This window comes from Eleutherodactylus coqui, chromosome 6 (genome assembly GCF_035609145.1).
Source record: "Eleutherodactylus coqui strain aEleCoq1 chromosome 6, aEleCoq1.hap1, whole genome shotgun sequence".
Taxonomy (NCBI): domain Eukaryota; kingdom Metazoa; phylum Chordata; class Amphibia; order Anura; family Eleutherodactylidae; genus Eleutherodactylus; species Eleutherodactylus coqui.
In genome coordinates, this window is record NC_089842.1 from 95,335,141 (window position 1) to 95,361,506 (window position 26,366).

At 42.7% G+C, this 26,366-nt stretch overlaps 1 protein-coding gene across 1 annotated transcript; it reads left to right on the forward strand.

The window, feature by feature from the left end:
- Positions 1-592: 592 nt before the first annotated feature.
- PRRG2 (proline rich and Gla domain 2) lies at positions 593-25,762 on the forward strand. The gene is made up of 7 exons (XM_066607195.1): positions 593-611; positions 1,829-1,940; positions 4,297-4,460; positions 14,702-14,750; positions 18,151-18,283; positions 22,212-22,367; positions 23,948-25,762. Exons 2-7 carry the CDS (start codon positions 1,838-1,840, stop codon positions 23,976-23,978), a joined length of 636 nt encoding a protein of 211 aa, XP_066463292.1. The 5' UTR covers positions 593-611; positions 1,829-1,837; the 3' UTR covers positions 23,979-25,762.
- Positions 25,763-26,366: the final 604 nt, after the last annotated feature.

The following is a 26,366-nucleotide window of genomic DNA, read 5'->3' on the forward strand; positions in this document are numbered from 1 at the left end:
TTTATCTGTGCAGAGCAATGAGTTACACTGGTATACTAAGAGTTAAAGGGACAATCCTAACATGACTAATACAAACATTATGAAGGAGTGTTCCTGTCTGTCTGCCAGTGACATGTATGCGGTACATTCACCTTATGGGTTAGGAGATAGTTCATTTCTTCAGCGCTAGAAAGTTTTTATGAATTTGACTTACTTTGCTTTCCGTGAGCCTGCATTTTAATGGATCCATGCTCAAGGAACCTCGAAAATCACACAAGGAATGTTTTTGAGTAGGATGACTGTGTGTGTGTGTGTGTGTGTGTGTGTTTGGAGTTCAGAGCTTAACACAAAGTTATCGTCTTGTATTTCATGAAAGTCAGGGGCCAGTAAAGAGGACTGGGGACCCAAAGCACTGATAAAATTTAGGCCCTGCTTTACTTCACCTCATTCCTAGCCATCAGTGACAGACAGTCCCGAAGACCCATCCAATTTTCTTATTCCATGTACATTTTCCACTTTGTTGTGCGCAGCACTTGGGAGTCAACATAGTGTGCAGGTTCACACCGCCTATTTAAATAGGGCTGAACAATCTGGAAGTGTATTAAAAGGGCACTACGCTAGCTGCATGGTCGGTATGTATGGCCTTGGTTGGGGCTGTAACTAGTTCGAAATAGCTGTTGTAGTACAGTATAATGTGAGGCTTTCCCAGACCTTGCAAACATTTGGTCTTCTCTTGAGTATGAATGCTGGGAATTTGATTTAAAATGTTTCGTTTTTGTGAAAAATGTTCTGCAACTTTGTAATGTACAGCTCAAATGTGTAGCCATTTTTAGTAACCACCTGCTTGCTCTCAATGAATGGAAATGCTTCATTTAGAGGCTAAATCTGTGCCCTCCAAGTGAGATGGGTGCAGGGCACAATTATTCTTAAAGATTATGTATACCATTGCATTTTTTTTTTATTTTAATCAGTGTTTTTTGAAACCTAAAGTTTTTGTCTTGGTTTTCATTACTGTTTTCATGACTGCTTGATTTCTTTATTTCTATGCTTGTATCGTCTTCCAAGGCACTGCAGACTGGAGGACTGCAATTCTGTGGGAGTAAACTGGTTGACTCCCCAGCCTTGCAAATCTGATTCCTGTTGTGAATCTGTATTCATTGCCTTTCCACTGAGCTATTCCAGAGGGCTGTATGAATGTGCCAGGGGATGGTGGGGGAGATTGGTGGCACACAAAGCAGAAAAAGCTACTGTTACAGAGGGCTGTATTTCACTGCAGCAAAATCTTCTGCTCTTATATGCAGTGAGGGAGAATGGGCCAGCAGCTACTCATAGATGAGATAGAAGGAGAAATAACTGTAGTATTGAGTAGAGATGGCTATGCTGTACAACCTCAAAAAAGAGAGGGGAAGGCTGAGCTTGTGCACCTCCATGACAGACGAGCTGATCAGTGCTGGGAACACCCATGAACCAGCAACTTGAATATAGGAAAGCAAGCAAACCAAGTATGAGGCGTTCTTAATGCATGAGAAGGAAATTGCCATGCAAAAAAACACAAACGGATAGGTGTGGGGTTTTTGTTTGTGTTTTTTTTGTTTGGTTTTTTTTCTCTGTAGGAACTTTGTAACATGTTATTTTTCATGCACAAAGGTTTACATAGTCTTTAAAAAGCTATGAAGCTGTGTCACTTGATCAGCTGATTGGTGTAATCCTAGTTTACATTTACTAACAGCAAACAGTGATTTTAAAAAAACCTGAAAATGAGTAGTACAATTTGCTGAAAAGTAGTAAAATATTGAATTTAACTTTTATTGTGGTGACCTATTTTGTAATTGCTGCTCTTCTTTGACAGGGCTGCACCATGTTGTGGGAAGGATGCCTCTTGCTAATTCAGGTATTTGTTGTCACCACTGGCACTGCTACTGATCCCCAGGTGCTGTTTGATCCAAAGTCAGGCAGAGCAGGTGAGCACTTCTTAAATCTGATCAGTATCCAGTGTCATGCCTTTTAATTCCCAAATGTACAGGGATTTACTTGATGTATAAGCCATGCAAACAATTCTGCTAATGTTCAACCTTTTTAGAAAAAAAGATTTTTTTTTTCTTTCTTCCAAAAACAGTGCTCAGTGTCCATGGATTGTGTCTAGTATTGCGGTTCAGCCGCTTCCACTTCAATGGAGCTGAGCAGGAATACCAGACACAACCCATAGACAGGTGTACTGCTGTTTCTTAAAGAATGCCAACCTTTTTTTTTTTTTTTTTTTTTTTTTAAGCCTGTAAATCTGTTTGGACCTTATTTACTGATTATGTCTAAGGCCTCCCTCACAGAGACGTTTTTGTACAGCGTTTAGCGCTGCCTTCTCAGCACTGCACTGTACATTGCTCCCTTTCATTTCAATGGTGTTGCTCACACAAGCGTCAAAACACAATATTTTCAACGCTGCGCTTTGACAGTGATGTGTGTTCTGTCTTTGCCGTTTTCAGCCCTGTGTTGCCCATTGAAATGAATGAGAACGTTGGTACCACGTTTACAGCAGCGCTAAATGCAAGCACTAGCTGCACTACCTTTGAAGAAAAAAAAAGGAATACTCAGCTAGCTGGCGCCGTCGGGTTCTCCGGAGCTCCGGGCAGGCTGCCGGCACGTGATGAGCCAACAAAACATTTATTGCTTGTGGTGAGGATTGAAATCCCCCGCCTCGCATCAAGAGATTGCTCTGACTGGTTCAGCAGCTCCAGCTCCACCAATCACAGCCATTCAATGAATGGCTGCGATTGGCTGAGCCTGCTGATACTCAGCGGGCTAAGCCAATCAGAGCAATCTCTTGCTGGAGGCACGGTCTTCAAACCCCATCACTAGCAAAAGATCCTCTGTTGGTGATGACAAATGCCGGGAGCTCTGGAGAGCAGGACAGGGACCAGGACAGCGCCAGCTAGGTGAGTATTGATTCTTTTTTTTTTTTTTTCAGCATCTTTAACTGCGTTTTCCAAAACGTTGTCAAAAAATGAATGAAAACGCTGCTGAAACTGTAGTAAACGTAGCATTGAAAACTGCTGCATTTCTGCAAATGCCTGTGTGAGGGAGGCCTAGTAGACAGTCCAGATTTAGTCTTAAAGGGGTTGTCCAGTTGTAAACTATTGATAGCCTATCCCTAGGTTAAGAGACTAGTAGTGATTTGGCAGGGTATCACTGCCCAGGAGCCCAACTGATCAGCTGTTCTCTGCGCATTGAGGTGATTTCTGCAGGAAGCACACAGCTCCGTTTCCACCACAGTGGCCTGGCTTGGTATTACAGTCAGTGTAATTTCCATTTAGGTGAATGTGAAGTTTGCCTATAATACCAAGCCTGGCCACTGCAGTGGGAATGGAGCTGTGTGCTTCCTGCAGAAATCTACTTAATGCATAAGCATACAGGTCTGGCAAACAGCTTATTAGAGCGGGTCCCAGGCAGAAGATCTCTACCGATCTACTATTGGTGACCTATTCTAAGAATAAGCCATCAATAGTTTACAACTGGAAAACACCCTTTTAAAATGCACCAGATTTATTACAGTGACTTTAACGTACATGATAAATATCTTACATTTTAAAAACATCCAGTCTTTTGTATCACCTTTTAATTGGCTTAGTTTCCAACAAAAAAGCACCATTTTTGGTTAATTTCTTAGCTCACTTTTTGGTGCAGTGTTATATTTGGGACACAGCGTTCTACTGCGTTTTTGACAGCATTAAAAAACTCTCCCCATTTATTTTAGTGGGCGATGCATCGCGTTTAAAAAGGACTGACGGTGCTCGAGAAACACGGCGTTGGAACCGTACGAGCTCGTCTGAGAAACCCCATTGACATGAATAGAGGCGCTTTACAGTGTTTAATGCGGTGCTTGAAACGCTGCTCTTTACACTGTAAAGCACGGCCTGTGTGAGAGTGGCCTTAGTTGTGTGCGGGGTGTGAAATCTGCCTTGTCCTGACCAGGAGTTCAAGATTGCTAGTGAAGCATATGTCCTAATGGTCTGTAAAGAAGTAAACATGCATGTTGCTGCAATAACTTCTATTCGACTGGGGAAACGTGAAGAAAGGGGAGATTAACGACATTAGACTCTAATGGAATGAAGGCTTTCACTGTTCCAGAATGCATTTTTTTATGTGTGGTGTTTAATATATAAATTTGTGTGTAAGTCTGGCACCCGCACTGTGCCAACACTTCCACCACTAAAATTATGTGGTTATTGGCCACTGCAGGTGGGTGTGCTTTTAGCTACACGGGGCTGCTGCAATCTGGGGGCCCAGCCTAAGACTGCCCTGAATTCTTCCAACTTCTTTTAGTGTTCTTGGAGGATGAAGATGCAAATTCCTTCATTACCCGCAAGCTACGGTACAACAGTTGGGATTTTGAGATGTTCACGCAGGGTAATCTGGAGCGGGAATGTTACGAGGAGGTGTGTAACTACGAGGAGGCTCGGGAGTGCTTTGAAGACGATCAGAAAACTGTGAGTGCACTTTCTTTCATTGCATTTGCATTCTCCTGAATGATGAACTAAATGCCAGGGATGGTGAACTAGTGAACCAAATGCTCCACATAGGCTGTGGTCCTTATATCCCGCAAGATAATGTCACTGTGACCAACAGTGAAGTAGTTATTGTATATTGTTTAATTGGGAAGTTTTTATTCTTCACCGGATCACAACTATGCCTCTTGTCAACCCTGCTGCCACTTCTTTCTCTACAGCAAATCATTAGGGCACCCGTTTACATCAAACAATGCAACAGCCAATTGAACGGTGATTTTCGGGTTCACATGAAAGATCCAATCAGCAATAATCTTAATGATTTTATCACTAATTGTTCATTCGCTGCACACATTATACCCAACATTTATCATGCAAATCGCTCATCTAACGATTATTTGCGCTTACTTGTAAACCTTTTGCTTTAAGCAAAGCACTTTTTGTTTTAACTTTGAATACTTTAGAGGATTTGCCCTCTGTGTTGCCGACCGTTTTGTGTTTTTTTGTTATTAGGGAAAGTCCATTCTACCAATAGGACTCATGAGGTTAATTCTAGAAGTAAAGGGGATGTATTTTCCGGGGATTTATTGAATTCAATATGAACCCTTTGTTTCAAAATATTTATATTGGACATGGATTACTCTCCCTCTTTCAAGGGCGTTTTAGTCTAAGACAATTCCGTTTCCACAGATGTTTCTATTCAGTCATTCTCCTCCCTGGCTTGATAAATAAATGAAAAACCTTACCTTCAAACAGATCAACAACATTTTGTGCAGAAACAAATAAAGACAGATTGAAATCATCTAATTTTACTGTTCCCTGAGGGAGAGTTTTCTGTCCCAAATTTTGAGCATTACTTCATTGCCTCCCAGCCTCAGCATCTCGTTCTACAATGTCCCTCTCCTTATTTGTGTAATACCGCTAAGCTTTTTTCATATGAGAATTTTTGTTGAAGACCTGAAATCAAGGAACCTAAAACAATCAAAATATAAGCATTCTTCTTTCGCTGCTTTTAGGTTTAAGGGGGTTTTTTTTGGACTGGAAAATGCTATTTTGCCGTCCAAAAGAATGGAAATCTAACGGAATGGAACCAGAATGAAGCCCTTCCATTTGCTTTCTGTATTTTTTTTTTTTTTGTTGTTTGTTTTTTTGTTTTTTTTTTCAAACCCATTGAAATAAACGGGGGAAAAAATGTATCCTTTTTTTCCCATTTGAGGCTAAGTAGATACAGGCAAGTGTGATATCTGGCTGTAAAACTCAGCCTGATATCTCACTCCCCAATGTGTGATCTTCCCGCGAATGCGAGGCGTTTTTGTGTTAAGACCACTGTGCATCACTTTGTCCTCCGACACGGCTGCCGGCCGCAGCGGGGGATCGTGGAGTGTTTTTTTTAATTGTTTTCAATGGGAAACTTTGCAACGCACTCACATGCATCTAGCACTTGCTGCAATGCTTCGCCGGCTCCATCGAAAACAATGTGCAATGCAATTCGAGGGCACGCTCAAAGATAGAATGTACCGCATCGTGATGAGATTCGGGAATAAATAGCTCATGTGTATGACCCTTTTAAAAAGAATGGGGTTCCTATTCGTGAGAGATTTGTGTGAAACTGGCCTGATTCCCACTTCCAAGTACTAAGCAGAGAGACGTAAACCCTGAACTAAGCCCTAACGCAGGGGAGCGATTATTCAGCAATAGTCGTTGTGTTCTTTACAGCGCAAAGTGATCGCTCAAACGTCGAGCAATCACCTTGCACTCCGAGTGGGGGATACAGAAGACAAGCTCCTTTCAGGTGACCTTTTTTCAGAATTTAACTGTCATGTGAACGTGATGAGCAGCACTATATCTGGCTATTGCGTAACTTGCATTTCTGCTGGCTCAATTTCTGATTTTTAGTCTTCATCCATCAGCTCACAAAGCACTATCTGCTATGATGTCTCCCATACACTGTGTACTCAGAGGAGATCCTGCTCCTCTCACTCACTGTAGCACACATTCAGAATTAGCAGCAGCATGAAGGACATTATACAGCTGTACTGAGCAATATAGCTGTGAATACAGCATAGGGTGAGCCATCGACATCTTTTGTGTGCTATCTCACTCTGCAATAGCTCCCATCCTCCATTGATTCCCATGGGCAGCATGTAAGGCTTCTTTCACATTGCATTCTCTGTGTATGTTTTTCTTATGCACTGGGAACTGATCCACCTAGAGATGGACTTTTAGGCACAGTAACTGATTAGTGAGAAGATAATGTGGTGGTTCTTCAGTGAATGTGGATCAGTGGTTAGCACTGTTGCCATGTGATGCTTGGGTCCTAGGTTCAAATCTCACAAAGGACAACATCTGCATGAACTTTGAAAAACTCCAGACAGATGTTGCCCTTGGTCAGATTTGTACCTAGAACTCTAGCATTGCAAGGCAGCAGTGCTAATGAGCCACCATGCTTGTTCTTCCTTCCCTGGAAAAGGAGAAGAAGAAAAAGAATATACAAACTCCGTGCAGATGTTATCCTTGGTGAGAATTTGGGCCCCCAGCGCTGCAAGGCAACAGTAATAACCACTGAGTTACAGAATTCCACCCTCCCTCCAACCTCTTGTGGTATTCAGGAAACCGAACTGGAAATTTTAAAGTGGATTGCTTTCCTTTTTACATCGGTCTCCCATTGACTACAATGCAAGAAAAACCTGATCTCTTTTTGTAACTATAAACAGTGCAACAGTCTGCGTTTTTGTTCCAGTGTGGAAAATGAAATGGAGGCAAAAATACAGAAATGGATTAAAGCTGAAGGTCTCCATTTTCAGTACATTTAAATGGGCTGCAAAGCTGAAACAATATCCCACAATGAGACAAAATAATGGAAATGAATTGCTGGCGTGGAAAAGCCTTTATAAGTGGAGGAAGAGGCATTTTTTCTAAAAGGATATACAAAGTTTCTCATTTGCTTGAACTATTGATTTATGCAAAGTTTGTTGAAATGACAGGGTATATTTGAATGGAGGAGACAATGGGAACATGATTTGAAGACCGTATCTGCTTGAAGAAATTGGAGCCTGGTTTAGACACGATTATCACTCAAAAATGTTTTTCAGCGATAATCGTTGTGTCCCCGCTTGTCTTCTACATCTAACTGTTCTCTGCTCAGTGCGCACGGCTGTTTTACAGCTGAGCGCTCCGTGCGGGGTATGGAGAACACAGCTGGACCGCTCTGTTCTTCATACCCAGCCTGTCATCAGGGAACGGGATACAACTGAAACAATAGTATCAGCTGTATTCTGCGTAAATCATTGTGTCTACAAGGGCCTTTACACTCTATCCAACTTTTTAACCTCGTTTTGATCACTAAATGTAACCATTTATTCTGTTAGTCTTTAGGCATATTCATCATTGTACTCAGAGTGCTGAAAACATGCAGAAAATTCCATGCAGGAAAAAGTGTCATCCACGCTTCCTTGCAGAATAAAATGTATAATCTTCCTTTATTTAAATATATTTAAAATTTGCCAGGTATACACATCTCTGGACCAGACGCGTATCGGCTGCACAGAGCCTTCGTCAGTGGTACCCGGCTGCTGAAAACATGCTCAGCCTATTCAATACCTCAGGACGAAGAGAGGGAGATAAGGGGTGAAGCAAGCCTAGTGCAGTTAAGGCCGCCTGCACACGAGCGGGTCGGATTCCGCATGCGGAATCCAACCTTGTGCCCAGCCGGAGCCCCCCGTGTACCTGTCCGGCGTCTTCTATTCTGTGGATCAGCCGGCGCACGTGCGCAGTCAGAATAAGCCACACCATTACTAGGCGACGACACTGTTCCCGCAAACTTTCTGCTATGATGATTGCAGAAGGGCTGTGGGACGGATGGCTTCCATTAACTTCAATGGAAGCCGTCCATTCGCAGGTTGAACAAAATCGCGGTATGCTGCAATTTCTCCTCCGCAAGAGATGTCCAGGACTCAGAAACCTTAAAAGGAGCTGAAGAATAATTTGAATATGTGTGGCCCAAATTACACTAGGAGGCGCTGCCAACCAGATGGATCCACCAATGGTGGTGATGTGGAATGAGTGAAGCATAATTTAGCCCACTTTTCTTATGACATTTATTGGAAAGCAGTGCCTAAATACCATTTTTCCCCCCCCCCCAACTTCTTTCATTAAATCAATTTAAAACCAGCAGATGTGCGTTGAGGGGTTGGCTTTTCGATCAGTCCAGCTGGGTAGAACATCACTCTTGGGGCTGGCGGATATGGACCCAAAAGTGCTGATGGTACTAGGTGTGGGATGCCAGGACTTTTGCGTCCATATCCGCCAGCCCCGAGAGTGATAATCTACCCAGCAGCACTGATGAAGAAGCTAACCCCTAATTGATTTAATAAAAGAGAAGTTAGATAATTTATCCCACTGTCTTAGGACATTCATTGGGGAGCAGCACCTAAATCCCAATATTTTTTCCTTCACTCGCTCATTACCTCAAGCATCTCTGGAGCACATGCCTGGAGCATTCATCATTACGGGAGTACTCGCAGCCAAGCATGTTTGGAGTGCTTTTGTTGTACTCCATTCAAAATTGATGTTCAAAAAGCAGATCACAAATATGGCAGCGCCCAATGCAGAAGCTATGGTCCAGTTTTATCCTCAACAGACAGTTTTATACCGTTTTGAAATGGATGCAGAAACTGCAAAGATGTACCAGTCAAGGAAAAAAAGCAATTTCTCAGTCTGCTGATTTAGAAGCATGTAGAAGTTGGGATAAGCTTCGGTAATGCATTCGATGTGTTTGGTTCACTTAACATTGAACTAGATATGTGTATTATCATTCTATTACATTTAAATTTGTCCCATGTTGCTGAAGTGTATATTCAGTATGTGTGTTCTATGCTCAATGCGTTCACCATTGCATCTACTGGAGCACTCTGCACTCCCGCAGGTCACATGATTCACTCAGCTTACGTCACGGGTTACTCTGACATAAGCTTTTCACGATTATCCTTCTTTTTCGTGTAAAATTGGGTTTCAGCAAACCTATTGTTGTCCAAGATCTAATATTTCAGACGACTCCCTACAAAGGACATGGCGTTCTTCTAGAATTAGGAACTTTAGAATAGTAGTTCTAGCAGCGTATGAACTTTAAAGAGGCTGACCACCTTCCGACTAATGTTCACCAATGTGTGTATAAGGAAAACGCATGACACTTACTAATGCATTTTTTCCCCTTAAACTTCATTTTCTATATACATTTAGTCCCGTCCCCTTAGTCAGCAACCCTTACCTTCCTGTCCAGAAAGTGATTCCACCCGTAAGATGGAGGGGCCTACTCCACAGTAACACACTGCACAGAGATTACTAGTATAGGTGTAGCGGGGAAGGCTGAGTGAATTGTATGGTCACATATTCCCTTCATGGTAGACGTGGACTGAATCGCCTTGTGAATGGGAAGGGAAGGCTTGCTGACCAAGGAGAGTGGCTTCACAGATGTAGCAAAGGTCACTCTACTAACCGACCTCATCTTAACATCTCCATCTCAGTGTGTGGTCCCACCATAACTCGCAGACAGCATGCCCGCTGCCTTGGGGTCTTATTTCGACGCCAATCTCTCCTTTACCCCCTACATCCAATCTCTGGCCCGAACATGTCAGCTGCACCTCAAGAACATCGCAAGAATCTGCTCTTTTCTCACCGTGGACACACTAAAAACGCTTATTGTTGCCCTCATCCACTCTCCGCTTCATTATTGCAACTCGTTGCTGATCAGCCTCCCCTGCACCAGACTCTACCCTCTCCAGTCCATCCTGAATGCAGCAGCCAGGCTCATCTTCCTGTCCAGCCGCTACTGACGCCTCTGCCTTGTGGCAGTCACAGAATACAGTTCAAACTCACTATCTTCATCCATAAAGCCCTACACATCGCAGCGCCACCATACATTGCCTCCCTTATCTCAATCTATCACCCAGCCCGCACCCTCCGCTCTGCTAACGAAACCAGACTGAGCGCCCCTTTAATTCAAACCTCTCATTCCTGCCTCTAAGACTTCTCCAGAGCAGTACCAGTCCTCTGGAACGCGCTACTAAAGGCTACCCGGGCAATCCAGGACTCACAAAACTTCAGGCGTGCTCTAAAAACGTACCTCTTCACCTACCATATCTCCTAAACCAAACCCCTCTGTACTCCCCTGATAACATGCTCCCTGACCTACTAACTTCAATCCCTGCTAGCCACCATCAACTGCCCCTGCACTCACACAGTTTCTGCCGTCACACGGCTAAATGTCAGACCATTGTCTGACACCTCGCCACACCATGCACATCTCCAGCCCCTTTACCTTCTGTATCACCCCACTATTTGTAGTATGTAAGCTCGTTGGAGCAGGACCCGCACCCCTATTGTTTCCATCAAATGATTACTATGTAACCATGGTTCTGTAACTTTTGTGCTTTTGTCTTTCTGTATCCCCCATGTCTATGTAAGCGCTGCGGAATATGTTGGCGCTATACAAATAATTATTATTTATTATTATTAATTAGAAAATGAATTAAAGGGTGTCGTATATTTATCCTAGACACATTGGTTAACATTAGCTGTAAGGAGGGCAACCCCTTTAAAGGTGACCATTGCTCAAAACATGATTTATCTCAAAAACAGTGGTTTTTGCCAATCAATGACAGACTGGAAAGAAGTTGGTCGTATTTGAAATTTTTGTACGATAATCACTAGTAGTTCAGTATATTGTAAATGGTGCGATCAGCCGGTACACGAATTACTGTTCTGAGATCATTGTGAAAGGTCATTCATTCTTGAAGCAGTCTCATTGAAAACCTGAACACTTAAATGGCCAATATGGGCTAAAAATGTGTGGCAGCTGTGTTTGCATAATCCACAGGATAGCAGGTGGGTCCATATTGGTGTGGGTCTGACTGCTGGGACCCCGCACAATAAGAATGGCGGTCCAGTGTCCATCCGTATGAATGGAGTGGCATGCGAGCCGCCACTCGCCTCATCTGTATGGGACTGCTGGAGATGGCTGATAGCTATATTTGGTTTCCAGTTGGCAGTCCTGATCGTCTGAATATCCTCAGGATGTCATCAATGGTTAATTGCCAGCGGCCCGCCCCTTGGGATCCCTGGCAATGAGCTGATCACCCGTCCTGCTGTCAGTGCAAGCGGGCCCAGGATGTATGTGGCGGGGTGGCAGCTAAAGTGCCCTAGTGGCCTTCCCTCCCAGTGAAAGCAATGGGAACTGAAGTCTGCTATTACACTTCCAGCACTTCCTCCCCAAAATATGGAAATTTACTAGTCTCTTCAGCTCCCATTGATTTCAATGGGCGTGAAGCCAGCTAGGGCACTTCTGCTGCCGTCTGTTATAACCCACGGCCAGTCCCGCTACACTGACAGGCAGCCGGTTAACCCTTTCCAATCCACTGTATGATGTCTGAAGACATTATGATTTAAGGCTGTACAGCTCCGATGTTGGAAGACGTCCGTCGGGGTTCTCTTGCTGTATATTGCCAGCCTCTCTGCTGTCGGAGCCTATCCAACGTGTCACCTCATGCAGTACTGGCTTTAGCCAGCATATAGCGCCGTTGTATAACGGCAGAAAGAGAGTAAACCCCCTAGGAAAACCAGGATACAAATTGGATTGGAAAGGGTTAACCAGCTCATCTCTGGGGATCACAAGCATCGGGTCTCCAGCAATTACCTATTGATGACCTATCCTTAGCATAGGTCATTAATAGTATTGGCCCAGAAAACCCTTTTAAGCATAATGCAGACACTATAAAGACACAACCCCAGGATATGATAATAGAATTTTGTAAGTGTGTGAAAAATAACAGGTAGATTGGGGATAACTGGGGACCATATTTAATTAAAAAACAAATCTGGATCTCTGATTAGCATTTGTGCCCAGCAATTGTTTTCACAATGGCTGCAAATACACCTTAAAAAAAAATCTTAATTCTCTGTATGATCTCCTTAATTTCCTTCAAATACTGACACATCTTCCATACGTTTCAGTTTTGAATTCACCTATCGGCCATTGAATGCAATGGAAGAATCAAGCTCCTGTGTAGTCACGTAATCCAGTCCCATAAATGATGGAGATCCGTGTGATTGACAGGTCTGGTAGTGCGGTTGCCATGGACACCCGAGAGCTGATTGAACTGTGCCTGCAGTGATTTGCTGACAGGCTGCCAGATGGCTATTACTACCAAAACCCCTTTTGCAGAGCTCTATAAAGGGAGAGGCATTGCTTGCATGGGGTATAATTATGATGCAATGGAGAACAAGCGTTTTGTATGATGTTTATCCAGCCAAGAAATAAATATTAAAAGAAAATTGAAGAATTCTAGTGAAATAAATACAATTTGGGGTTTTTGTCTTTTTCTCCATTGCATCACCCACTTACTGCTGTGCATCAAAGCGGGTTAGAATTTCAGTAGAAAGCATTTTAACTTCATTTATTTCCTGTTGTTGATGCAATATTAAAATAGTTTTTTGTTGCATCTAATACAAGATAAAGAGCTGCGACAGATAACGAGACCGTAGTTATAGCATGGCCAAGCTGCAACATCTTTGACATATATTGGCTGTTTGGGGGAGAAGGTCACAAAATTTTGTGACAGTCTTCCATTTCTTTGAGGTTATTTGGCTGATACAGGTTTGCCTCCTATGTGTATTGTATGTGATGGCAAGGCTGTATGCTGATGTTGGCATCTATTCTTCACTGTGCCCTGTTTAATGTCCTTCATGAATGGAATGCATTTGACTTTATATTGGCTGCTTTATGACTTGGGAATTGATATCAGTTGCTTCTTTGCTACAGTTGCGATTTGGTTGCTGACTGTGAGGGTGGTGTTATGTCTCCCTTCACTGCACCAGTAAAAAAAAATTTAAAAAAAATCTCATAAATCTGTATATTTTTTTTCTAATTGTTTTGATGCATGCTAAAAAGTCACACTGGAATTTCCTGATCAGGTTTAATAGAAAAAAAAACAAAATTCTGATTTATTGAAGGGAAAATTAGCTTTTTATGTGACCTTTACAATATAAAGAACACGCCAGTTTTTGTTCTGTGGAAAAACAATGTGTGCCCTCTAGTGGTGATTCATCAGAATGCACTGCAAGCCAATGGCTGATATGGTTTGCAAACGGAAATTTACATTTTATTTAAGTACCTGTGATTCTACAACTTTGTAATATATGCACTAGTATCACTGAGGGAAGCTGCATCTGGTTATATACCCCTTTTTAGGAGAAATTTTATATTGGCCACATCCATGCAAATAAATTACCAAGCGTGCAATACATGGGTAGGTATGCTGCCTTAGGAGGAATTACTCATAGATGGGAACGGGTCTCTCTTCTATGATGGCCATGTACTCCTATAAGGTATATGGACAGGGGCTGTCTTTTCAGACAGACATTAGCTCTTGGGAAATCGCCTCTCCAGCAACGGCAGCATACTGATCCACAGGTTGGATCTGGTATTGCATTTTGGCTCCATTAGACTGAAAGGAGCTGATCTGCAAAACCATACGCAACCAATGTACAGGTGTGGCGTTCTCTTCGAAAGAAAACGGCCATGTTTTACTAATCCTGTATAGCCTCTTTAATATTTATATTCACATGTCCAGCCTACTAGACATTAGAGTAACCACTTAATAACCGCTAATACGTCATATTATGGCAGTGCTATGGGACCTTATGTGACAGCACCATGTGGAATGACATCCGAGCTGAGATCAGAGGAACTGTTAATCTTGACTGTTTAGTTCCCTAGATGCTGCAGTCAATAGGGACCGCAGCAACCAATTAGTTTTCACCCTGCATGCACCCATGATGGCAGCTGGAGGGAGGGTGAGGTAGAGGGCTAATTAATGCAGGGCCTCATAGGATGCCTTCAGTTTTATAAAGGTGATCAAATGATCGCATGGTTAAGTCAACATGATGAAGAAAAAAGTTTATAGTAAAAAAAAAATATACAAAATCCCATGTTAAGAAAAAACCTTTTCTCTTGCAAAATGTTCCATTATGGGGAAAAATACAGAATCGCTGAGTTCAGCCTGCCTTTATTAAAAAAATAAAGAAGAATAGAAAACAATTAAACAAATCCTATCTATCCTAGTATAGTACCAATGAAAACGGGTTGGTCACTAGGAGTTATGGTCACATGACTACAATATTTGTATTTATGAAATTAGTAATGTGTATTGTATGTCTTTGTGTTTCAGAAAGACTTTTGGAAAACCTATGTACACAACGGGCAAGGAGGTAGTGGAGGTAAGTGGTCAAAATGTTACAATAATCCATTATGGGACTTTACTGAATGTTAGTAGCTTTAAATGGCCCGTTTTGGTGAGGGAGCTGTGCACTGCCAAAGGATTCTTTTTTTTGCACATCCTATTGCTTTCAATGGGGCCAGGGGCAAAAAACAATAGGAGACACTTCGCGATCCTCTGCCACAGCTGTCAGCCGCGGTGGAGGATCACTACTTCCCCGAAGCGATGTGAAATGGTTTTGTTACAAAAACGCCTCAAATCCGTGGCAAAATTGCATGTTGGGGAGCGGGAAATTGGGCCGTGCTTCATGGCCCAATATCGCACTTGCCCGTGTGAAATTGGCCTTGGTCACTTTTTTTTTGCTCTTCACTAGATAGCTATGAAAGGTGCTTAAAGGAGATGTCCCGCGCCGAAACGGGTTTTTTTTTTTTTTTTAAACCCCCCCCCCGTTCGGCGCGAGACAACCCCGATGCAGGGGTTAAAAAAACCACCCGCACAGCGCTTACCTGAATCCCGGCGGTCCGGCGTCTTCATACTCACCTGCTGAAGATGGCCGCCGGGATCCTCTGTCTTCATGGACCGCAGGGCTTCTGTGCGGTCCATTGCCGATTCCAGCCTCCTGATTGGCTGGAATCGGCACGTGACGGGGCGGAGCTACACGGAGCTACACGGAGCCCCATAGAGAAGAGGAGAAGACCCGGACTGCGCAAGCGCGGCTAATTTGGCCATCGGAGGGCGAAAATTAGTCGGCACCATGGAGACGAGGACGCCAGCAACGGAGCAGGTAAGTATAAAACTTTTTATAACTTCTGTATGGCTCATAATTAATGCACAATGTACATTACAAAGTGCATTATTATGGCCATACAGAAGTGTATAGACCCACTTGCTGCCTCGGGACATCTCCTTTAAAGGGGGTGCAGGTAAAAGGAGTCTTAAGATGTGCCAGATTTTATTAATGACCTTTTATATAAATATTGCTATCAAGTAAATCAACCACGATGCAGCATAAGCAAAAGTGTCTAATATGCTTGGAAAGATGCAACAGATTTATCTCGGTGTGCGGCACGCGGCGTTAAACTTGGCACAGCTTCTGCCTGCCTGCTCTGGTTTTAAGCTGGGTAAATTTCAGACAGTTTTAATAAATCTTCCTCAGTTTATCCGTTTTGCTCAGAATGTTCATTCAGTCACTACAAACCACTGCTGAATCAACAGCTTTACTCTAGCTTCTGCTTAGGAATCAAGGTAATGAACCTACATATGCTCCTAAAGGTACAGTAGAGCAGCTGTATGTGCTCCAGAGCGGCTCTTCCTATTGTAGTTCTTAGGTAGCCATTCTACAAGCTTTGAAGCACGGTCTATGTGGTCTCTGTAGACTCCTGTTTATATAGAATAATGTCCTGGCTAATTTGCTGCTTTTTTAGTTCCACCTTGTCCCTTTGCATATTTGGCAGTCCTTGTGTATTTTGCTCCAATAGAGGACCTTTCACATGGGCCGGTATTAGACTGCAGGACACACCCAAATCTGCAGCTGCTTAATTCCACACCAAAATCCGCAAGTCTAACTCTGGATTTTGATGTGGAATTGCGGGCAGGTTTTAACCTATTTCCAGTTCCGAATCAAAATCCGCAAGTAGCCTGTGGATTACAATGCGTAATATACTGAGGCTTGTGGTGCATCCTGTGGTCCAATTTCGGCCCGTGTGAAAGGCCCCTAAGTCAATCGCTGTGCCTAGCTACTTTATTACACCATGGGAATGTGCTTCTAGAATAAAGAAAGGGTACACACGTGGCTGATACCAATGCAAACTGCTCTTCTTCATTTCAATGGGAGGAGCGGTCAGGCCAACGCTAGTGGAGGCTCGGACAGACCCACAGGAGAGCAGATGAATCTCTGGTGGGACCTAAGCCAGCAATGAGCCTACAACTCCCCACATCTTGTGTGAGCGAGTCATGCACTAGCTGCACTGCATACAGATAAGCAGCATCTCCACCAGACTATGTCTATATAATCAACTGGTCAGTTTATCTACAGTGCACTCAGAGAGTCTTCAGACCCTTTCACTTTTTGTACATTTTGTTATATTGCGGCCTTGCGCAAATTTAAAAAAAATCAAGTTTTTCCTCACCATTTTGCACTCAGTACCCAATAATAACTCATATTGCCAATAGCGTGCATTTCCCATCATATGGTGCCGACGCTGACTTGGTTACCACTCTCTTAAAGACAGTCAGTGTGCTCATAAATAGTGACAAAGGGGGCTGTCCGCGCAATCCCTCCCAGCTGTCATTTGTCCCTTTTTCAGTTAATACTTTGGGTTGCCCGCCTCTTGGTTTAGGCATGGCCCGTCTCTCTCCTCTAGCTTGTGATCACGTAACTCACAGTTGATCTGGCGACTTGGGTTTTAGCGGAAATGTCACAAATTAATAGTCCACTAAGGTGACAGCCAACAATGATACCATGTGTAAACTCCATAAATTGCTTGGAATGAGGCATGTTAAACCAAACAAACCTCCAAGGGTCAGCATTTCATGGTTTAGGACAAGTGACATACTAATAAGACACCATGCATTCTACTGCTAAGGGCAGGGGCGTAACTATAGAGGATGCAGGGGATGCGGTTGCACCCGGGCCCAAGAGCCTTGGGGGGCCCATAAGGCCTCTCTTCTCCATATAGGGAGCCCAGTACTATGAATAAAGCATTATAGTTGGGGGCCCTGTTACAGGTTTTGTATTGGGGCCCAGGAGCTTCAAGTTACGCCTCTGGCTAGGGGTGTCTAAATACATTAGGTAGGGTAGTATATGTCAGCAAAGGAGGCCTATATGGTATAAGTGGTGCATACTTGTAAAGTTTTCTGGCCCTCTAGTGGGACAGAGTCTACACTCTGAGCCTCTAGGGTTACTGGGAAGTTAGAAACCAGAGAACCTCCTGTTGCAGACAGTATGTCATCGAAACATTTGGCACACAACATTTTAGGGCATTAGGTTAAAGCACTTGGTATAGCTTGTACAACGCTGCCAGGACCCTTAAGTGATCAAGTGCACAAGTCATATCTAATTAAGTGTTAATTTGTTTGACCTCAATAGATCATCCAACTGATGTAAATGACTAAATTATGTAAGATCTGTCATTTATTGCTTATATATGGCTAATGCATTCTGCAGTGCTGTACAATGGTTGTCATCACTCATATCTGCTCTATCTTGGAATGTGCTTCTTCATGGTTTCTAGATCATACACTCCATGCTAACATGTGTTTGTCTCTTATACATTGCTAAGAAGTCGGTCTTTATGGTTTCCTCCATAACTTGTGTGATGTATACTTTGTATAGGATGTGGGTGTTGGTTGATTTGCATGGCCTAATTTCTGCCACATTTTATTCATTTCTGTACTTGCAGGAAACTCCCCCGCTGTGGATGTTGCCGGCCTGGTTGCAGGACTGGTGGGAGGGCTTGTATTGCTAGTAATGATAGTGGTTCTTATTGTGTACTGTGTGCGATACAAAGCCAAGGAGCGGACAAGACGCGGGAGGTAGGTGTGCGCTATGAAGTGCTCGTATGCCTAATTAATATAGTATATTGATCTAATAGAGTACCCCCCCCCCCCCCCCAACACTACCATCAAAATGTTGGCCTACTTGTAACGGGGGCTGTCTTGTGGAATGACGCACACCATTGTGGTTCAACAATTAACTTTTCCTTCTAAGAGTGGTGTGATAATTTTCTGGGTGGTCCTTTTAAGAGACTGGGGACCTACGATATGATGGTCAGGTTTTGCCCATCCAACAGTGCCTCTATGGGAGGTAACTTCCTGCCCCGCCTGAGCATTTCATGTGGGATTGCAACAGTCAATGAGAAAAGGTACTACGGTAGTACACCGAACTGTTGGGCACATAAGCACCCCACAGCCGTCGTATGGACTACTACCCGATGATCAGTCCTGTGCTTTAGGCCTCGTTCACATGGGTGTATGAATACAACGCTGTGAGTCTCCCAATGTTGTACTCATCCATTCCCGTTCGCTCTGCCCTCAGATCACATATGCAGCTTTCAAGGGCTGGGGAATAGAGCATACTGCGATTTTTCTTCTGCATTTTATACGCGGTGTCCCATCGCGGTTCCAACGCAGGTGTGAATGGAAGAATGAAAGTCCATAGACTTTTATTGCCTCTATTCACCACGTATTACACACAGGAAATACACGTGTAATATGAGGTAGCAATACGCCCGTGTGAATAAGCCCTTACACAGGAGCGATAAACATTCTCTGAATGTAGGCAGAGCAGGCTGGAGATCGTTGTGCCTCCATCCACAATAAATGGACAATCATTGATCGACCGCCTGCTTACATAGTTTGATGGTCGCTCTGTTTTTAGTTCTGCTAAAAGCCAAGCAACTTTGGCAAGTCAGTGATTTCTTGCTGTTGGCGGCTGCGTGTACACAGAAGTTAATCGCATGAATTAGCTTTTTCCAGCCATAACCATGCCGTGTAAAGTTACCTTTTAGGTTGCCACTTTGCACCTCCGTGGAATCTTGTGACCACTACCATGTATTGCCCGATATCGCGCTTGCCAACGTGCGGTTTTCACACCGATGTGAGGGGATGTTTATTAAACACCTCACATCGTTTCTGTGAAATTGTGATCTTCGGACGTGTGTTTCACGCACCTCATAGGATCATGTTTCCCATTGATTTCAATGGGAAACCTCAAATCACACTCACATGCACATCATTCGTCTTTCAAGGCCAAAATTAAAAACCATGGGCGAGTCATTCTGATTGAACGCCAAAAGATAGGTCATGCTGTGGCTTTTATTCGTGCAGCATCGAGGGGGAGAAAATCGGTCATGGAAATAACGCCATGCAAAAGAATGGAGTTCGTATTCATGTGAGTCTTGCAATGCACAAAACTCACACAAGATTCTCATCCGTGTAAATGTAGCCTAAGGAGAAGGGACATTCAAAAAATGTTTTACATCAGTTTCTGGTGTTCTAAAAGGCACACATTTTTCCGCAAGCAGGTAAGTGCACAAACATGGGCAACATTTCTTCTTTTCACACTGACTCTTCTTTGCAAGGGGAGTGGGGCTTGTCGGGAGGGGTCGTGGCTGCCCGGACTAACAGATTTATGTATAATTTACGCCAAACACTAGCAGACATTATACCAGAAATGTTTGCCAGGTCACACCTTTCTTTGAAGGCACACAAAGGAATCAGGGATATGATGAATACATGAGGAGGCATGTGCTTCATCATGTAGTAAGTGCATGGCGCACCGCAAAAAACTCTACTAACCCTGGCATTGGAAATGCCAGGCTTACTGAATTTGCCCCTTTTGTCTTTATTTCACTTATATTGTATATAGTAGACCATCAGAGTAATGAGATTTAGCAGTGACTGGAAAATACAAAAAGCTGGTGGTCGTGTATATTTGTCTTGTACTGCTTTAGTAGTCTTTTTTTAATTATTTGTTCTACTGCTGTGCTAACATCTGGCCAGCAGCTGTGCTGCGTGTTGTATAGGATTAGACTTACCATATAGCATGTGTGGGGACGCTGAGAGTCTATGGGAAACACAAGGAGAGCGGCACAGCAGGAGCCGTCCTGGGCAAAAAAAGCTGAAGTATTGGTGCATAGACACAAAGTCAAATCTAAAGACTCTTGATAATACTATAAACTGGAAAGTGGCCGCACTCGAGCCATTAACCCGTGCCTGGTCCATTTCTACTGTTGGAATTAAGTACTGTCACTTTTTTACTTTTTTTTTTTCCCCCTGCAGAAAAAATAAATAAAACCATAGACTGCCATGAAAAATGTAACAATTTTTGGTTGCATAGCGAATAGTATTTTTTTTTCTTTTTAAACCCGCAATCGTACGTTTGACCATGGTGATAAATTTTAGGTTCTTCTAATCTCATCCATGACCTTTAAGACCCAGACACTGCTGAGAAGGAAAAGGCTCCAAGTGCCGGTTTAGTGCTATGTCCCCTTTAAAGATTTCCCTGTTCAGTGCTGCTCCTGGCCACCAGCTGTGCAGGAAACTGCAGCACATCTTCATTCGAGGTAATGACTGTGCAGGTAAAAGCCGTGCAGCACTAAACCAGCCCTGCGGCTCCTTGACGGGTTTTCAGTGCACAGCTGTGCTGCTAACCGCCTGCAGAACATGGACCTCGAGCATGGCACCAGTAACTTCAGTACAGCTGTTCTGGGTGATCTTGCACAGTAGATGGAGCGGTAAACCACCATTGTCCCAACTTCTATTCTCATGGTCTTCGGGGTAACAGAGCCAGACCTCCATCAATCACAGGCGATGGTATGTCCTAGTGATATGTCATCACTTTGGGATGGAATACTTTTTGAAGCAATGGTAACTAATGAAGTATTGTCATGTATCATAGGAGCGATTGCATGGCAAAGTCCCATAGAGGGACTAAAATGCCAGAAGTTGTTGATTTTACTGAAAGAGTAGTAGATGATTGGAACAAAGTGCCAGCAGATGTGGCTGGACAATCAACAGTAAGTGAATATAAGCATGCCTGGGATAATATCTAATGCTTGATAGAAAAGTAAATAAGAAAAGGATAGATTAGACGGACTATGTGGACTTTTCCTCTGTAAATCGTCTGTGTTTCTGTAAAAAAAAAAAATAGTAAAAAAACATCAATAAATTTTATAGGTAGAAAAAAATCACCAAAAAGTAAAAACATGATTTTTTTTTTTTATTTTGGAAGAAAAACCCACATTTTTGGTAGTGCCACACGTATAATGAGCTGAACTATGAAAATGATCATTTTTATCCCACACCATAAAAATGCCAGAATTGCTGTTTTTGTTTCTTACCTACAAAATAAAAAATAAAAAAAACAGAATAAAATGTGATTTAAAAAAAAAGCTGGATGTTCCTACAATGGGGCAATGAAAACTGCAACCTGTGCTGCAAAAAAAACTCTCAGTGACAATGGGGAAATAAAAATGCTATGGCTCTTGTAATATGTGATTGTTCTCAGTAAGAAACAATCACAGCCGGCGCTCGATAAACCAATCACAACCATTCAGCGATGTCATCCACTGAATGGCTGTGAATGATCGAGCACCGGCTGTGATTGGCTAGCGCTCGATCCAATCGCAGTGTTTACCTACACAGCGCTGACTGCAGGAGAATTCAAAGCTGAGCAGGGAGATGACAGTGGGGAGAATTCTCAAGCAGCTTGCCGCACCACCGGGGATACCATCGCGTCGGGGACACGTAGCTTCCGAGTCAAAGAGGCGGACTGAGCCGGTGTGATCTATGTTAATGCTAACATTTAACAAACCCCCCCCCCCCCCTTTTTTTTTTTCATCAATAATGTGTAAATGAAAAAAGATGGCTGTGTCATTAAGTAGAACACTATGCCCCATCACATCATTCTTGTTAAGCTCGTTTATTGTCAATCCTTTTTTAATTCCACTTTTGCTTCCAGGGCTCCTGTGCACCTCACTAGTAATACACCACTTCCTGAAGCTCTCCCGCTGAACCAGCAGCCAATAGCTGAACCCACAGCCCCAGGGTTACCATCATATGAAGAGGCATTGGAGGCATCGGGCACATATGACGCACCCCCTCCACCTTATCACAGGTATTAAAGCGTACGATAAACCTCCATCTGCATGTTTGGCAACTGCAAGGCGCTGTACTAACAGGTTTTGTAAAGAACTTGGTGCTTTTAGTGTCTGTTTTAAACAGTTTTATTATCGAGAGACGACCTATCCTCAAATGCCATGTTTTGTGTGCTACCACAAGAAGACCTGTTAACTCGTCAGCAGTGTTTTAATGAATTTCTGTAAAGGCAGAGTAGCAGTGAATACGGTTGGTGTTGATGTTTTACTCAGATTCATGAATCTTGTAAAAATTAGATTTTATTTTAGGGATACGTATTAACATAACACATCCGATACTTGCCTTAGGTCTGGGTCACAATCACATGTGAAATTTGGCTAGTAATATGGATCTGGATTGCACATCATAGTTCAGTTAGTACGGGTGCATTAATATATTAGCAGAAGCCCTGAAAACATTGGGGAGAATTCATAAAAGCATTTCGACAGAATTCTGCTGGTAAAAAGTCGCAAATTTTTGTGCAAATCCAATTTGTTCAAAAATTTGTGGTTTTTCTTTTTTTTCTTTTTTTTTTTTTTTTTGCACTACTCTTGTAAAAAAAAAACAAAAAACAGCGGGGCTGGCCACAGGCTATCACATTTTACTCTAATTTATATCAGAAACTGGGTATCTCACAGCACAAATCTACAGCACGTTTTACCTTTCGTAGATTTCAGAAAGTGGCCAATTGCCAGCCCAAGATGCGCTAAATATCATAAGAAGTTTGCGCCTCTTATTACATTTGGTGCATCTTGTGCAGACGTAACCTATTTAAGATCGGCTTGTAAAACGCCAGTTTTAGATAAATGTGCCTCATTGTGTAATACAACCTTTTTGGGTAGACCTTGCTGTATATAAAATGCCCAGTGTGAATGGGAGACCTCCATGTAGACCACTGGATGTATGAACATTAGAGATGAGCGAGCATACTCGCTAAGGCAAACTACTCGAGCGAGTAGTGCCTTATGTGAGTGCCTGCCCGCTCGTCTCTAAAGATTCGAGTGAGTTGCGGGCGTGAGCAGGGGGAAAAAAGTGAGAGAGAGATCTCCCCCTTTCCTCCACGCTCTCCCCCACCGGCACCCAAATCTTTAGAGACGAGGGGGAGGGACTCGCATAAGGCACTACTCGCTCGAGTAGTTTACCTTAGCGGGTACACTCACTCATCTCTAATGAACATTCCTACAGAATAATATTGACGCTTTATTGTGTATTTCCTCCATATAGACAAAGGGAGATACCGGTAACTTGGAGCTCCTAGGGCCCAGTGCAGAATCGGTAACAGGGCTGCACATTATATATGTAATTTATAATACTGGTGTCCTACTATGTGACAGATGGAACCTTAGGCCCCTTTTAAGCTGATGCAACCACTATCTCAGAGTCCCCTATAGCAGTTTTCTGCTATATTCGTCCTGATAATAGAATCTAATTAGTTGATCCTGCTACAATGACAACACATTTATTCAGTGATGCAATATCCATTACTATTCATTTAGAATATCTAGTTAGTTGTTTAAAATCCATCAACAACACATTAATTTTGCTTTTTTTTTGGCACAGAGGTTCTGCAAGATCAAACCAACCGAGCTGAAGTTGCCGAGTCAACATGATGCATGATTTTTTTTCTGTATGATTGATGAGTGATTCGAGAGGATGAATATTTTCTTTGGAGCAAAATACATTGTCTATGGGTTTTAATAATACTACTGAGATATACCATTACCAAAGAGAAGACCACTGAACCGGCATGGTGGATTTTATTAATGTTTACGCTCTACTGGAAGAGACGGCTTTGTCCAGACCCTGGGACACAGCCTCGGTAGCTGAAGTTGTAATTAAATATGAGCTTGTAATCCATTGCACAGACATAGTACTACCGGAAGACATGAATTTAGTATGATTCTCCCCCTCTCTGTGTGGCTTGGACTATTCTGTGTAATGTGTGAAAATTAAAATTTCAGGGATATTCGATGAGGGAAGACTCTTCAATAACACTGAAAAAAAACTAAAAAAAATTTCAAATGTTCCAGCTGGAATCAGAACCAGAAGGGGATTCTTTACCCAATTCTTGCTTACTTAGAACTGTTTAGTTCAGCTCCGCTGAATATTTTAAAATGTAATTGCTTCGACTACACAACAATTTCCAACAGTGCTATTCCCGAGGAAATTCCATTACATCTGTGACAATGTGACTTTACAAACCGTTCCTCGTGTCTGGAAGCCAGTGGTTCTCTCCTCTAGGGCCTCACAGTTTACACTCAAGGTAGCACAACGTCGGCCATGTCACAATGAAGAGGGAATTAAGACTTTTAATGAAACGTTAAAACAATACATGCTGTGCATATCGAATGACCGGTGGTATGTGTACATGAACACACCATTCTCTTGGTCCTTTTAAATATATAACGGAGCGGTCGACAAAGAAGAATCTTCAGATTACAAGGAGCGACTACTTTGCTTGGTGATGTGCAATGATATTTTTCTTAATGTTACTCCATTCATGTAAGAAATAAGAAGATTGGTTGACTTGTTTTAATGGGGAAGCTATTTTGGTGAATGAAACCATAGCCATAAAGCAGATTGTACACACAATGGCTGCCTCCACAGAGGTGTACTACAGGGGTTGTCCATCTTAGGAAACACCTTTTCATCTACTCGGTTAAGGAATTCGGCATTAATAGAGGATGTTCCCAAGTTCAAGACCTTCATTTCTTGGCCGGAGTGGTTACTAAGAACAACTCTCTCTGGAGAACCAGTCTTTCATTACACACCCAACCTATTCATTTAGGTGTAATGCTTACTTTTTCCTGTGGTGGCACTGCAGGGAAACTGAACACTTACTGCCAGGTTTCCACCAGATCACCGTTGATTGTTGGGGGTTTCCGCAGGGGGAACAGCTTATGATCTGTAGATTGAACTCTTCTCGCATGTGGGGATTGTGCAGAATGGAGTACCCCTTTAAGTCATAGGTCATTGTGTCATAAAATGTCTGCCACCACAGAGATCTGTTTAGTCATAGACCACTGTGTCTTGTGATGCTAAGATTGTTTTATTGCCAGTGGTATACACAGGATTTCCTCATGAAGCAGGGCATGGACCCACAGTTTATAAAGCCTATGTCATATGTTGTCACTAGATCGGCAGTATCATGTGACATAGACTTTGTGGGCGTTATTGGCCTATGGATCTTGCTTCCATATGCACCTGAGTATTGTGCCTTTCTTGAGTGAGTGCATGTGGAGGGGAGTCTGTTGGAAAGCAAGAATATGAACTGAACAGTTAATTCTCTTTCCTTTTTGTATTGCAAACACATTTCACGGACAAGTTGCCTTTAATTAAATTTGTATTTTTAAATAAAGAAAATTTGTTAAAAAGGTTTTATCTTTGTGAACTGTTTTCTTAAACCTCTTTATTACAGAATCTCTTTTGTACCGTGTTTTTTTTTTTTTTGTTTTGTTTTTTTTTAAAATTGCGATGGTTATGCAGTATATTTTAGCGTTGCCCATAGCAATCAGTTGGATTGCTACTTTCATTTTTGGACCTGTTCTGTGCAAACGAAGGTGGAATCTGGTTGCTTTGGACAGCTATAACACATTTTGCTTCATTTGCTCAAGCTCTCGTCTATTTCTGATTGTCCCATTGAATTGAATGGAACTGTGATGCCCATGCGCGACCACCTCTACCATTATTGTGGGATACTCTGGACCCCCGTTCTCTGTCCCAGTGGTTGAACACCCACCAATCAGCAATTATCTCTTATCCTATGGATAAGAGATAAGTCATTAAAGGGGTTGTCCTACAAGAAGACTGCTACATAAATAAAGGGGTTTTCTGGATGGTGAAACGTCTACCATTATTCAACAAGCTATCCTTCCTTTTTGCAATACTAATTAGCTTATCTCCTTTCCAGGTCCCAACCTGACCACTCTTCTGAAAATGGTTCTTAGCGGAGTTCTCTTGATATTGGGCAATACCACTG

Coding starts and splice junctions, on each gene's coding strand:
- PRRG2 (XM_066607195.1), top strand. CDS start 1,838: ATGTTGTGGGAAGGATGCCTCTTGCTAATTCAGGTATTTGTTGTCACC. Junction 1,941..4,296: donor TCCAAAGTCAGGCAGAGCAG/GTGAGCACTTCT, acceptor AACTTCTTTTAG/TGTTCTTGGAGGATGAAGAT. Junction 22,368..23,947: donor CCCCCTCCACCTTATCACAG/GTATTAAAGCGT, acceptor TTTTTGGCACAG/AGGTTCTGCAAGATCAAACC.